The 14659-nt window shown below is 46.2% G+C and overlaps 1 protein-coding gene across 2 annotated transcripts in view; it reads left to right on the top strand.

The window, feature by feature from the left end:
- LOC145360744 (secretory carrier-associated membrane protein 5) overlaps positions 1-14659 on the top strand; it is a 69664-nt gene that overhangs the window by 33826 nt on the left and 21179 nt on the right. For both annotated transcript variants that reach the window (XM_080216133.1, XM_080216132.1), the window contains exons 5-6: positions 8753-8909; positions 13217-13318. In XM_080216133.1, coding sequence (XP_080072259.1) covers positions 8753-8909; positions 13217-13318 — 259 coding nt within the window. The remainder of the gene's footprint in view (positions 1-8752; positions 8910-13216; positions 13319-14659) is intronic.

Here is a 14659-nt window from a genome sequence, read left to right as displayed (position 1 = left end):
TATGAATTGGGTGACAAACCTGGATCCCTGGTGCTGTGAGGCAGTGTTCTACCCACTGTGCTGCTGCAGTGCTCCACAACAGGACAAATGCAAGAATGCTAAACAATTTATACCACAGGAGAAAAGGGAGCTTGAAGGGTCTGGAGGTCACCATTGCTTTCATATTGAAAAATCTCGGCCAATTTGAGTTGACCTGCCAATTAAGAACATAAGAACATAAGAAATAGGAGCAGGAGTAGGCCATCTGGCCCTTCGAGCCTGCCCCGCCATTCAATAAGATCATGGCTGATCTGTCGTGGCTCAGTTCCACTTTCCGGTCCTCTCCCCATAACCCTTAATCCCCTCTCTTATCAAAAACCCATCAACCCGCTTCTTGAAAATATTTAGCGAGGCAGCCTCCACCACTTCAATGGGTAGAGAATTCCAGAGATTCACCACCCTTTGAGTGAAGAAGTTCCTCCTCAACTCCGTTCTAAAACGCCCCCCCCTTTATCTTGAGGCTGTGCCCCCTAGTCCTACTGTCTTTTTTCAGTGGGAAGAGTCTCTCCACCTCTATCCTATCCATCCCATTCATCATCTTATACGTCTCAATGAGATCTCTCCTCATTCTTCTAAACTCCAATGAGTACAAGCCTAGTTTATTCAGCCTCTCCTCATAGTTCAACCCCCTCAACTCCGGTATCAGCCTCGTAAACCTCCTCTGCACTCCCTCCAAGGCCAAAATATCTTTACGCAGGTGCGGCGCCCAAAACTGCACACAGTACTCCAGCTGCGGCCTCACCAATGCCCTATACAGCTGCAGCAAGACCTCCCTACTTTTATATTCAATCCCCTTCGCTATGAAGGCCAGCATCCCATTCGCCTTCCTGACCACCTGCTGCACCTGCAAGCTGGGTTTTTGCGACACATGCACAAGGACCCCGAGGTCCCTCTGCACCGTCGCCTGCTGCAGTTTTTCGCCCCGTAAGTAATAATCCTTCCTACCATTCTTCCTACCAAAGTGGACCACCTCACACTTGCCAACATTAAATTCCATTTGCCATTTCCTGGCCCATTCGCCCAGCCTATCTAGATCCTTCTGCAGACTCTCCACACCCTCCGCACAATTTGCCGTTCCCCCAATCTTGGTGTCATCCGCAAATTTCGACACCCTACACTCGGTTCCCTCCTCCAGATCATCTATATAAATGGTAAAAAGCTGAGGCCCCAGCACCGACCCCTGGGGCACTCCACTAGTCACCATCCGCCAATCCGAATAGCACCCGTTGACCCCCACTCTCTGCCTCCTATTTGACAACCAATCCTCTATCCACGCTAACACCCTACCCCCAACTCCAAGTCCCCTGACCTTCTGCAATAACCTCTTATGAGGTACTTTGTCAAACGTCTTCTGAAAATCCAGAAAGACCACATCCACCGGCTCTCCTCTATCGACGGCCCTAGACACATCCTCATAGAACTCCAGTAAATTTGTCAGACACAACCGTAATGAAACCGTGCTGCGTCTGCTCTATCAAGCAATTGCCTTCAAGATGCCTCGCAATTTCCTCCTTAATGACGGATTCTAACATTTTACCTATCACAGACGTTAAACTAACCGGCCTATAATTCCCTGCCTTTTGCCTGGCACCCTTCTTAAACAACGGCGTAACATTAGCCGTTTTCCAATCTTCCGGCACTTCCCCGGAATCCAGCGACATCTGGAAAATAACCGCCAATGCATCCACTATAACCTCCACCATTTCTTTCAGAACCCTCGGATGCATTCCATCCGGTCCTGGGGACTTGTCCACAATCAGCCCCTCCAGTCTGTCAAGCACCGCCTCTCTAGTAACAGTAATGTCATTAAGACCCTCCAGTTAACCAGCAACGTCGTGCTGTACAAATTGTTGTGTGAGATTTGGAATTCTTGCACCTGTCCTGCTGAGTGCAAAATGAAAAGCTTCAATGAAAGCTTCAGGGAGTGGCACAGTGGTTAGCACTGCTGCCTCACAGCGCCAGGGATCCAGGTTCAATTCCGGCCTCGGGTGACTGTGTGGAGTTTGCACATTCTCCCCATGTCTGTGTGGGGTGCTCCGGTTTCTCCTCGTAAAGATGCGCGAGTTAGATAGATTGGCCATGCTAAATTGCCCCTTAGTGTCAGAGGGATTAGCAGGATAAATATGTGGAATTGCAGGGGTAGGAACCTAGGTGGGATTGTTGTCAGTGCAGGTTGGATGTGCCAAATGGCCACCTCCTGCACTGTAGGAATTGTATGATTCTAACATATTGCTCTCTTCAGCAATGTTTACAGTTAATTCTAGCAATCCCTCTTCAAAATGATCTTCACAGATCTTGGGATATTACAGGGCATTGTTTTTTAGCTGCTACATAATCATTGCATAGTTACTGGTTCTTTTATTATCAGCAGGATGTCCACAGGTAAGGACAGTGGTACATGCAAATTAGAGATCTTTTGTACTACTTAACCAGGTGGAGTTTCAATGTATAAACATCCTGAGGTGTTTTACTGATTGTTCTTTAAAGGGTGTGGTAACAATGTTTGTGTTTGTTTTTGTGTGTGTGTGTGACTGTTCTAATCTGTTTAATTACTGACTCCCTAACTAATGGTGTGACTACATGGAGGTCAGCTAGTAAATTATGATTATGTTTCAAAGGTTGGCTTTTAATATTTATATAAATATTGCAAATCAGTATCAAAAATGCAGTTCTAAATGCAGATGTTCGTTGAGCTACATCTCGGCGTTCTGGGATGTCACCAGAATAGAAAATGAAACATTCCTTTGGGTATTGAGTGTCCTCAGCAATCCACACTGCCATTCTGTGACCTACTACACAACAAACATAGCTTCAGCGAGTGGAGACCTGAGCTTTTCCAGCTGGCCCCAATCAAAAACTTCAAGCATTTCCAAAAGAGCTGTCAGAAATCGGGGTTAAAGCTAACCCGGTTACAAGGACATCACTCACAGATGCTCTAAATTGAGAGAGATTTGTGAGGAGGTCCAGGGCTGAGTTGATTGTCCCAGGAACAAAGAAAGACTTGAGATTTTTATTCTTTTAAAAAGAGATGGGGAATGCTGGAGCTCGAATGGTTCCGTATGCAACACTCCTGTCTCTGTCAGGAAGGCGGTGGCCTTGTGGTGTTATCGCGAGACTATTAATCCAGAAACTCAGCTGATGTTCTGGAGATCTGGGTTCGAATCCCACCCGCAGCAGATGGTAGAAATTGAATTCGATAAAAGTACCTGAAATTGAGAATTTACTGATGACTATGAAACCATTGTTGATTGTCGGAGAAACCCATGTGGTTCACTGGTGACCTTTAGGGAAGGAAATCTGCCGTCCTTACCTGGTCTGGCCTACATGTGACTCCAGAGCCACAATGATGTAGTTGACTCTCAACTGTCATCTGAACAAGGGCAACTAGGGATAGGCAATAAATGCTGTAAGAAGTCTCACAACACTAGGTTAAAGTCCAACAGATTTATTTGGTAGCAAACGCCACTAATTTTCGGAGCGCTGCTCCTTCGTCAGGTAAGTCAATAAATGAATCAGTAAACACTGGCCAGCCAGCAGTGCCCATGTCCCACAAACGAACCAAACAAAAAACAGAAGATCCTGGGTTTTAAGTTTCACTCCAGGACTTGTTGACCGCAAAGGAACCCAGCCACTCATGTGAACAAGCCGCTGTGTATTGGAGCCAGTCCTCAGCCCAGATAAACGGGGAGGATTAGTGACAGGAAGGGATGTAAAATTCTCAAGAGAAGGAGTGACCTTCCCCATGTTTTTTTTCCTTTCATTCATTCATGCGATGTGGATTCATTACCCATTTCTAATTACCTTTAATTAACTGTGTGGCTCGCTAGGCTATATCAGAGGTTTGATGTGGGTCTGAAGTTACATGTAGGCCAGATCAAGTGAGGATGGCAGATTTTCTCCCCTAAGGGAACCAGATGGGTTTTTACCAGAGTCGGCAGTGGTCATTGGTAGATTCTTAATTCCAGATGTATTTTTTAAATAATTGTACTATCTGCCATGGTGGGATTTGAACCTGGGTCCCAGAGCATAACCCTGGTCTCTGGATTACTAGTTCCATTCCACCAACATAGGAAAAGCTGAAAGGGAATGCAGTACTTACAGTTGTGCTTAAAAAAAACTTGAAGAATATTAATCTACTTCTCTTTTAAACCCTATTTTGACTTATATTTTTTACAACAATTTTAAGTAGGCCTTTCCTCACAGTATTCAAAACAAATCTCCTAAACTCTCCTTGGTTCAGATGGTAATGCCTTTTGCTGATCAGTTCTCAATAGTTTAATCCTTGTCCCTCACCAAAACTGCCTTAGCTCTGATGGAGAAAAGTACAGGAGAACGGGGTGCTGCGGATAGCTTTCCGAGAGCTTGATAGTAAGTGGAATGGGCCAAATAGCCTCCTTTGGGTTCTGGTGATGTGGAGATGCCGGCATTGGGATGGGGTGGGCACACAATAAGAAGTCTCACGACACGAGGTTAAAATCCAACAGGTTTATTTGGAATCACGAGCTTTCAGAGTGCTGCTCCTTCACCTGACTCACCTGATGAAGGGGCAGCGCTCCGAAAGCTCGTGATTCCAAATAAACCAGTTGGACTTTAGCCTGGTGCTGTGAGACTTCTTACTTTAGGTTCTGTAACAGTCTTTATGTTTTCCACCAACCAAGTTTCTACCCATCTGGGCTAGGCACACTCCTTGATGTGAGTGCAAACTATCCTTTTCTTTTTCCGTTTGGCCTACCAGCACATTATTCTTGTTCTGCTGTGCCAATAACATTTTTCTGCAGCGACAGCCTTTGCATAGCTATTGTTGTCTTTTCGGATTGCTGGAGTGCGGTAGCTTTTACAGAAAGTCAGCAAAACCGCTAGTTTGGAGAAATGTGACGAATGTCCCCCTGAGCTCCCATTAATGTGGATTTCTTACAACAAACAGACCCTACTGGAGTCCCGCATTGTAAAATCTTGATTTAACTCCCTAAAGTGTCAGTGCACAGAACTCTGTGTTATTGGCCGCGCAGGCGTTTCTTGGAACTTAGCAGCCTGAGTTAATAGAAAGCCATGCTGTTCATATTGTGCTTTAGTTAGCTGTCTGTCCTTATTTCGCTTCACTTTAAATCTCTTGCATGCCTGTGACAATGATTTCAGCTCCTGTCAGGGACTTGTAGTTTGAGTTCCAGCTATTCTCTTAGAAGATAAGGCCTGAAGGAATTGAGGTTCCCTCGCTCGTAAGGTGCAGGCAACCCCCAGCTCCAAGAGGAAAAGAATTGGACGCAGTATTGCGTATTTACACTGAATATTTACCAAGCTTCCAGTGTGTCTGAATCAAAATGACAGGCAGACAAAAACCCACGGCTTAACTATTTTAATCGTAGCCTTTTTTTTGATGTGCCTCAAAACTGAAAAGCGCTGCAGCATGAATCGTTTAAACCATTATACACGGTGGGATTAGTTAGCTGTGAGGCAAGCCTTTGACGGTGGAGTTTTGTTGGAGTTATCATTGGGGGGAAAACAGAGTTTGCGTGTTTGAGGGAGGAAAAAGTGACGCGTGCCTGTCGAATAATCAGAAAGTAGCGTCACGAAGATAACTGAATGGAAGGCAGCTGTGAGGTAGAGATGCTGGCGTTGGACTGGGGTGGGTACAGTGAGAAATCTCTCAAAGCCAGGTTAAAGTCCAACAGGTTTATTTGGAATCGCGAGTTTTCGGAGCACTGCTCCTTCGTCGGGTGAGTGATCCCAAATAAACCCGTTGGACTTTTAACCTGGTGTTGTGAGACTGCTGAAATGGAAGGCAGATTGGATGAGTCAGTCCACTGTGCAGCCCTGGCACATAACTTGCTTTTGCTGCCGTTATCTCTAAATTCAGAGAAACAAATTTCACAGGATATTTAATCTACTTCCCTTTGAAGGCCTATTTTGCATTATATTTTTACCACAGGTTTATTTAGGCCTATTCAAAATCTCCTGAACTCTCCCTAGGTTCAGATGATGATGCCTTCTGTTGGTCAATTCTCAAAATAATTTCCCTTGCCAAAGCCTCATTAATTCTGATGAAGACGAACGCAGGAGACCAGGGCTATGTAGAAAGCTTTCCAGGTACTTGATAGTAAATAGAATGGGCCATAGAACGGATTCTGTAACTATTTTATGCTTTTCCGACCAGGCTTCTACCCATCTAGACTAGGCACGCTCCTTACTGTGAGCGTAAATTCATTCGTGGGATATGGGTGTCGCTGGCCAGCCAGCATTTATTGCCCATCCCTAGTTGCCCTTGCTCAGGGGGCACTTGAGAGTCCACCACATTGCTGTGGCTCTGGAGTCGCAAGTAGGCCAGATTAGGTAAGATTTCCTTCCCTAAAGGACATTATTGAACCAGATGGGTTTTTCCAACTATGGTTTCATGGTCATCAGTAGATTCTTAATTCCAAATTTTTTTTTTATTGAATTCAAATTCCACCATCCGCGTGACGGATTTCGAACCTGGGTCCCCAGAATTTTAGCTGAGTTTCTGGATCAATAATCTAGTGATAATACCACCAGGCCATTGCCTCCCCTGGTGAAAAGGTAGCTGCTCCATTATTATAGCCCTCTGCGTACTGTTGTCAAGATCTAGCCCAGCTTCCAGTTTAAAGAAGCCACTCTGGTGAATATGCACTAAATTGCTGACAAAGTAAGGAAGGACTGATGCTCTTGTAGCCGGGGTGTGTTCCATTGCAGCGGTTCTTATTATTTTTCACCTCCTTAAAGGTTCTTTGCTTTATTCCTTGGACCTCTTATTGTCTTTCGTTTAATATACATACTCCAGACTCTCCCACAGGTGTAGGTTAGATTAATGAGGTGTTTGAGTGTTTAACCATTCTGTTCATTTAATCTGGGCAAAGAAATCCATAGCCTTTGATGTATCTCTCCTCAGACTATCAGGGCTGTGATTAGCAACGCTCTCCTGCAATATAAAGCACCAGCTATTAAGCTACGTAATGATGGTGATACTTTTGACATGGGCAGAGCAGCTACTGCAATGTTTGAATGGAAAATAAAGCCAGTCAGTGTTCCTTTCTATGCAAAGGCAAGTGTAAGATGCTGCGAATCCAAAATAAAAACTGCTGGAAGTGCTCAGCAGGTCAAACAGCATCTGTGCAGAGAGAAGCAGAATGCATAGATCTGCCACCTGTGAACGGATGCTTATGAAAGTGTCTCCCTGCTTCCTCCTAACCCCCTCGCCCAACAGGTGAGGAAATGTCAAGGACAGAGTAGTAGTTTTTTTTTTGTGGCACCGGCAAAGTTTTTGGAAGAATCCTGCCCTCTTCAAGGTGGCATGTTGACCAGTTCAGCCACATGTATATCATGTGGGATTCTTCACCACACTTGCCTTGACAACCAGAGACTTCAATGGACCTTTACGTGGTCCACCCCCTGCCTGCCCACTAGAATTCCAGCCTTCTTGTGTAATCCCAAACAATATTTGGGTACAATATCAGGCAAAATAACTGGATTATTTCAAGCTTTGCACCAGTGAATTCATGGAATCCCTACAGTGCGGAAGGAGGCCATTTGACCCATTGAATCTACATTGACTCTCTCTGACAGTGTTTTTATCCAGGCCCTTCCCCCACTCTATCCCCGTGCCCCACACATTAGCGATGGCTAATCTAGCTGATCTACACAGATTGGGACACTGCGGGGCAATTTAGTATGGCCAATCCATGTAATCTAGACATCTTTAGGGAGGAAAAGCAGAGCACCTGGAGGAAACCCATGCAGACACAGGAAGAATATGTAAACTCCACACAGGCAGTCACTCAAGGCCAGAACTGAATCCGGGTCCCTAGTGCTGTGAGGCAGCAGTGTTGATCGCTGTGCCACCCTACTACTCAGTTGTTATTGCTTGCTAGGTATTTTCTGACACCCTGCCTCGCTCTCAACTCAACACCAGGAAGGGGGATGCTCAGGGTTGTATGGAACATGCATTTTGCATTGCAGTAGGATGTTGTGGAATGATCTAACCTAAAGTTTATTTATAGTCTCCAGTATGCTTACACTAAAACTGCAATGAAGTTACTGTGAAAATCCCTTGGTCACCACACTCCAGTACCTATTCGGGTACACAGAGAGAATTTAGCGCAGCCAATGCACCCTAAACAGCACATCGCTTGGAGTGTGGGAGGAAACCGGAGCACCCAGAGGAAACCCACACAGACACGGGGAGAAAGTTATAAAATTCTAACAGGGTTAGACAGGATAGATTCAGAAAGAATGTTCCCGATGGTGAGGATGTCCAGGTCTAGGAATCATCCTTTGAGGATAAAGGGTAAACCTGTTGGAACTGAAGTGAGGAGAAATTTCTTCACCAAGAGGGTGGCGGATGTGTGGAATCCATGACCAAAACATTGTCCGATTTCAAGAAGAAATTAGATGTAGCGTTTGGGACCAGGGGAAATTTTGGTGGGGGGGGGGTGGCGGTGGTTGGAGAGCAGGATATTGAATTTGATATCAGCCATGATAACGAATGGCGGAGCAAGCTCGAAGGGCCAAATGGCCCAGTCCTGCTTCTACGTTTCCAAACAAGTTCTCAGGCATATTGACTTGATTGAGGAAGGTTAGATTTTGATCATAATTTTGCTAATTTGCTCCTTGCTTTACCTGTGGAAGTGCTGACCTCCATGTTAGTGTTGCCTGCAATGTGAATGATCATTGGCTGTTGTGTGCTATTGATACTTTGTTGCAGTGAACAGCATCACACTTGCAGTGAATCTGATTGGCTGTCTAGCTTGGTTGATTGGAGGAGGTGGAGCTGTCAACTTTGGACTGGCCTTTCTCTGGCTGATTCTGTTCACGCCCTGCTCTTATGTTTGCTGGTTTAGACCAATCTACAAGGCCTTCAAGTAAGTACTCTGAGCTGTCACTCATTTTCCCTCAGCCCCATTCACATGGATAAGAAATTTAAAACATTTTCGCCAAAGTGGTCTCTCCGCTTCCTTGATGGGGGGGAGGTTTCTGATGAGGCAAATTGAGGGAAAAATTTGTTTTGTGCTGGCTTATGGGCTTCCACTAAAGGAGAGAAGACAAAGGGGGGGAAAAAATGTTTGGAAAATGTAATTATTACAGAGCAGTGGTGAGGACATACCATAGCATGGACTGGTTGGGCGGAAGGGTCTGTTTCTGTGCTGTGTGACTATTATCAGAAATGGTGATGTCCAACTTCATTGGCCTGAACTTCAACTTCAGATTTGGAGGGTACTGCAAAGATGTGCTTGGGAGTTCCCTTCGGAGGGAATGGTTTGCATAACAATTCCCAGTTAAGGTTTGCGCGACCTCCGATTTTTACCCCTCTGCCAAAGCTCTGACCCTATTCCATAACCCCCCAATCTTACACACTTACTTACTTTCTCCCTGACCTGACAGGGGCCTTTTTTTTAATTCACTGGACCTTTGAGATTTCCGCCCCCTGCCACCCACCCTCCCTCTCCCCCCCAACCCCCCACTCATCTAGGGACTTACAAAATTCTAACAGGACTGGACAGGGTAGGTGCAGAGAGAATGCCCCTGATGGTGGGGGGAGTCCAGAAGTAGGGGTCACAGCCTGGTTAGACCATTCAGGATGGAGGTGAGGAGATGTTCCTTCACCCAAAGAGTGGTGAGCCTGTGGAATTCATTAGCACAGGAAGTAGTTGATGCCAAAACATTGAATGTATTCAAGAGGCGGTTAGATATGACACTTGGGGTGATCAAAGGTTATGGGGAGAAAGCCAGATTTGGCTGTTGAGTTGGACGATCGTGATGAATGGCGGAGCAGGCTCGAAGGACCAAATGGCCGCCTCCTGCTCCTACCTTCTATGTTTCTACCTGGCTTATTAGCAGCCAGCACCATTTTAAGAATAGGAAGCTTGGACTCTGCTGTACATCGATGTTGGGCCCTGGGGGATCTCGTCTGTGCTGGATCGGAATGCTGGGAGAGACATGGTTGGGGAGGGGGATGGTGGGATCTGGGAAACGGGGCATGAAACAGTAATCCAACGTTGACTGCCACTCTGAGGAGGTTCAAGAAAGTGAAACAGTCATCCAAATCTTCTGTTTCCCCTGAGCGTGAGGAGAGGGAATGGGGGCATACTCTGGAGGTGGCCCCAGAAGATGGGCAGGCAACCTCCACACAAGAACTTGCACAAGAATGGTCCGGGAAGTTTGAACTTGAATTGGGCACTTCTCCTGCACCTGGAACCATCTGAAATTCCAGTTTAAAATCGGAGACTTCTAATGGTTCCAACTCTTAGCAGAATGTTCACCCGGGAAGGATTGAAACCATTTCCAATTCCTAAATAACTGTGGCACCAACCCTCTCACTACCATCCTGCAAGAAAACCCCTCCCCCAACTACTCTTTGAACTTCCCGGCTATCTCCCAATCCCGTGGAATACTGTTGCCACCACCGACTACCCTCCCCCTTCTCCCTGACTATCCTCCTAATTTCCCACACCCCTGAATACCCGACCACGCTAACCCCTTGTCTTATTCCTGTTGCAGTGGTTTTGACTGTAATCATAGAATCCCTACAGTGCAGAAGGAGGCCGTTTAGCCCATCAGACCTACACCAACGACAATCTCATTCGGGCCTTATCCCCGTAACCCCAAATATTTACCCTGCTAATCACTCTTCGGCATGGCCAGTCCACCTAACCCGCACATCTTTGGACACTAAACGGCAATTCAGCACAGCCTATCTGCCCAACCTGCCCTTCTTTGGAGTGAGGAGGAAGTGAGAGCACCTGGAAGAAACCCACGCAGACATGGGGAGAAAGTGCAAAATCCACATCAACAGTCACCGAAGGCCAGAAGTGAACCCTGGTCCCTGGCGCCGCGAGGCAGCTGTGCTAACCACTGCCACCATGATGCCACAAAACCTACTCCTTTACTATGGCTAATGCCATAAAAATGGGACGGGGCTTCGGTTTCCCAGATGCTGCAGCATTGCACGCTTCTCACCAGGCCCCGGGGTGGGCTACAGACATGTGCAGCTCCCAACCTGGATTAGTAAAGCGGAGCAGAGGGGCAACCAAGGGAAAAGAGGGAGAGAGAGCAGGAGAAGGTGACTGGAGAATAGGAGCAGGCTGGCACTGAAGCGGTGGACCTTTTTGACTCTCCGTTGTGTTGCGGAATTCTGGTCTTTGAATGGCATTAAGGGGAGATTCCCTTAGGGCTGTTGACCCTTTTTCTGGCGATACAAACATTGACTTCATGGAGGTAAGCACCCAAGGAACAGCCTGAGTATTGCAATGGTGGCAAACTGAGTATGCAAATGCCCAAATCCACTGGTAAATGCATATGCTGTACATCGAGCTATACTGAGCTGTGCAGATTTCCATAAAAGTGCAAGCAGCAGAGTTTCAATTAAGGAGGAAGCAGAATACTTTGGGGGATTTCTAATGGCAATTGGAAAGCTACTCTTAGAAGGTGAATACAGTGAGTAGAACATGACTACAGTGCTGACTAAATTACTTTCCACTGTGTAATTTTCTCTGCTGGTTATTGAAATCTACATGTCAGTGGGGCTGCAGATTCATGTCTAATTCTATTGCTGTGTTGCTTTCCATTTCCATTTTTATTTGGCTGCGGATGCAATTCCATATTAATTAAATCACGTTTCCCTATCTCGGGTCATGCAGTGGGATTATTTCTCCGCCTGAAATTGTGTGCTCGAGCGATGCCAGAATTGCTGATGATGGCGCGCTCGTTCTCGTGCCAGGACACCATCTGAATGCAGGCCCGTTCAGTGCGGCAAACAAACGCAGCAGTTATGACAGAGGCATGGAAGTCCCAAACCAATTTGAGCTTGCTTAGGGAGGAGGACAGTGACTGCCCAGGCAGTAATCTCAAGCTGTGATCTCTGCTTGTTTTTCCACTAATGCTGCCGCACTTCCTCTCCCAGCTGTGATAGTTCCACAGAGTAATCCTCCGTAATTCTGCTGGCCCTTGCCAATCTTTTTTTTCTCTCTCTTGTTCTTTTCTCTACCCTCCCTCTCTCCAAAGTCAAGCTACACAAAATTCTCCATCTGCTCCATTGGACTTGCCAGTGGCTGTTTTGATTTTTTTTTTAAACAGTGTTAATTTTACACCTACCAATTTTGGTTCTGAAGGAAGAGATCAATTTGTGGGTGGATTGACTTTTTGTTTTTTTTTTAACTTAACTTTCACTTCTTCCCAGGTAAAACCTGAACGGAAACGAGTGCTTTATTTATCGAGTGCCATCTGAACAAGGCACACAAAGCTGACAAGTTGAGACTGTGTCCAGGTTCTGTGGTGTGCGGAATTGAATGTACAATCTTTTATGTACAGGCTGGCAAAATCGACATTAATTCACCATGCGCGTCAAGGTTTCATTAGCCTCTTTCGTTTCAGTCATTTAACCAATTATGTTATAAGATTAAAGAGTAGTCGGATTTAGTTGAGCAAGGTGGCCGCGATTTAATAATCTTCTTGACATGCGGCTTTCCTTTGCAATTAACCATGTTCTTCAGCTTTCTGACCCTACTTGATGACTACCCCATATTTTGGATTATGCTTTCCTTTTTCCTTCTGAGCTAGTATTGCAGACAAACACTAAATTAACCTTTTTTTGATCTAGATATTTCATATCATTTGGAAGCAACATCATTATAGCTAGGCGTGAGCAGGGCATTTAATCGCAAAAGCTGCCAGAGCTGGTAAATGGTTCACAGGATCACGGCACACCACAGTGTAGAAGAGACCCTTCGGCCCATCAAGTCTGCCCCGACATATGAAAGGCCCTGACCTGCCCACCCAATCCCACTTGCCAGCACTTGGCCCATAGCCTTGAACGTTATGGCGTGCCAAGTACTCATCCAGGTACTTTTTAAAGAATGTGAGGCATCCCGCCTCCACCACCCTCCCAGGCAGCGCATTTCAGACCCTCACCACCCTCTGAGTAAAAACGTTTTTCCTCCAATCCCTCCTAGCACCTCCCCCCCCCCCCCCAAACATTTAACTTGTGCCCCTTGTAACTGACCCTTCAACCAAGGGGAGCAGGTGCTCCCTATCCACACTGTCCATGCTCCTCATAATGTACATCTCAATCAGGCCGCCCCTCAGTCTTCTCTGCTCCAACGAAAACAACCCAAGCCTATCCAACATCTTTTGTTGACTGAAGATGTCTCCTGTCCTATGTTTGCCTTTTTAGGTCCGATAGTTCATTTAATTTTATGGCATTTTTCTTCACGTTCATGGCACAGCTGGTGATCAGCATTATTCAAGCAGTGGGAATCCCTGGCTGGGGAGTCTGGTAAGAATCAATTTCTTCTGTAACTTCCAGAATTTCTTTTCAATTTCTTTCTGTAACTGTATTTTCCAGCTGTACTCTGTAAAGTACTGAAGAACGTTGCAGGAATTTCATGCCTCTCGGTCTGTATTTTTAATGAGAAGCGGGAAGGGGGGAATGGGGAGGTGGTCCTTTCTGAGTTAAGTAACCAGAGATTATCCCATTGTCAGCTGGGCTACTCGCAGACTCCATTCCTGTAACCCCACGCATTTACCCTGCTAATCCCTGTGACACTAGGGTCAATTTAGTGTGGCCAATCAACCTAAACTGCACATCTTTGGACTGTGGGAGGAAACTGGGGTAACCAGAGGAAACCCAGGCAGACACAGGGAGAATGTGCAAACTCCACACAAACAGTAACCCGAGGCTGGAATTGACCCCGAGTCCCTGGCGCTGAGAGGCAGTAGTGCCACCCTAGAAGCTGGAATCTTAGTTGGCCATCACAAAGTACAGTGGTTAGCACTGCAGCCTCATAGCACCAGGGAACCGGGTTCAATTCTGTCCTTGGGTGACTATCTGGGTGGAGTTTGCACGTTCTCCCGATGTCTGTCTGGGTTTCCTCCAGGTGCTCCAGTTTCCTCCCACAGTCCAAAGATGTGCAGGCTAGGTGGATTGGCCACACTAAATTCCCCTTTTATGTCCCAAGGTATATATGGGTTAGTGGGGGAATTAGCAGGGTAAAAAACATTGTGCGGGGATAGAGCTTGGATAAGAGTTGATGTCGTCTCGTTGGGCCAAATGGCCTCCTTCTGCACTATAAGGGTTCTATTCTACAATTCAATGACTTTGATTACTATGCACCTCCATTGTTTTGTTCCCATGTTCTCGAATTCTAGAGTGTATAGTATGGAAAGAGGCCATTCAGTCCAGATGCTTTATGCTCTGCATCCATCTTCTCCTCCTCCCACAGCTCTTCATCTTGGCCGGTCCGCGTAGATTATCAGTAAATTCCCATTGTGAAGCCAGAAATACTGGGTTGCTGACATTGGGCTGGGTCATGCATGAACATATGCAGTATCAAGGAAAGTAGGTTAAAAATTTCTCAGTTGTTTCTCAGCAGGGTTGGGGTTTATTTAATTAAAACGTGTTCCTTTCATGCGAAGGATGTTTCAGACAGTGTGGCATCCTCCGTCTCATCCTCTGTGATCATGAGCAGCAGCTGTTTATCTACAGAGGGACAATGTGGACTCTAATCCCGAGTCCCCCAGGTGTACCTTGAAGTCTGCAGTTTGCAGCAGCTCAGCTTCACTCGTGATAACCAGGGCCGTCCCAGTTGCACGTTGTTCTGCTGCTCTGTCAACGCTG

This window comes from Carcharhinus amblyrhynchos, chromosome 32 (genome assembly GCF_965287045.1).
Source record: "Carcharhinus amblyrhynchos chromosome 32, sCarAmb.v2.hapA, whole genome shotgun sequence".
Taxonomy (NCBI): Eukaryota; Metazoa; Chordata; class Chondrichthyes; order Carcharhiniformes; family Carcharhinidae; genus Carcharhinus; species Carcharhinus amblyrhynchos.
The sequence above is the reverse complement of the archived record's forward strand: the minus strand, read 5'-3'. Positions and strand labels throughout refer to the sequence as shown.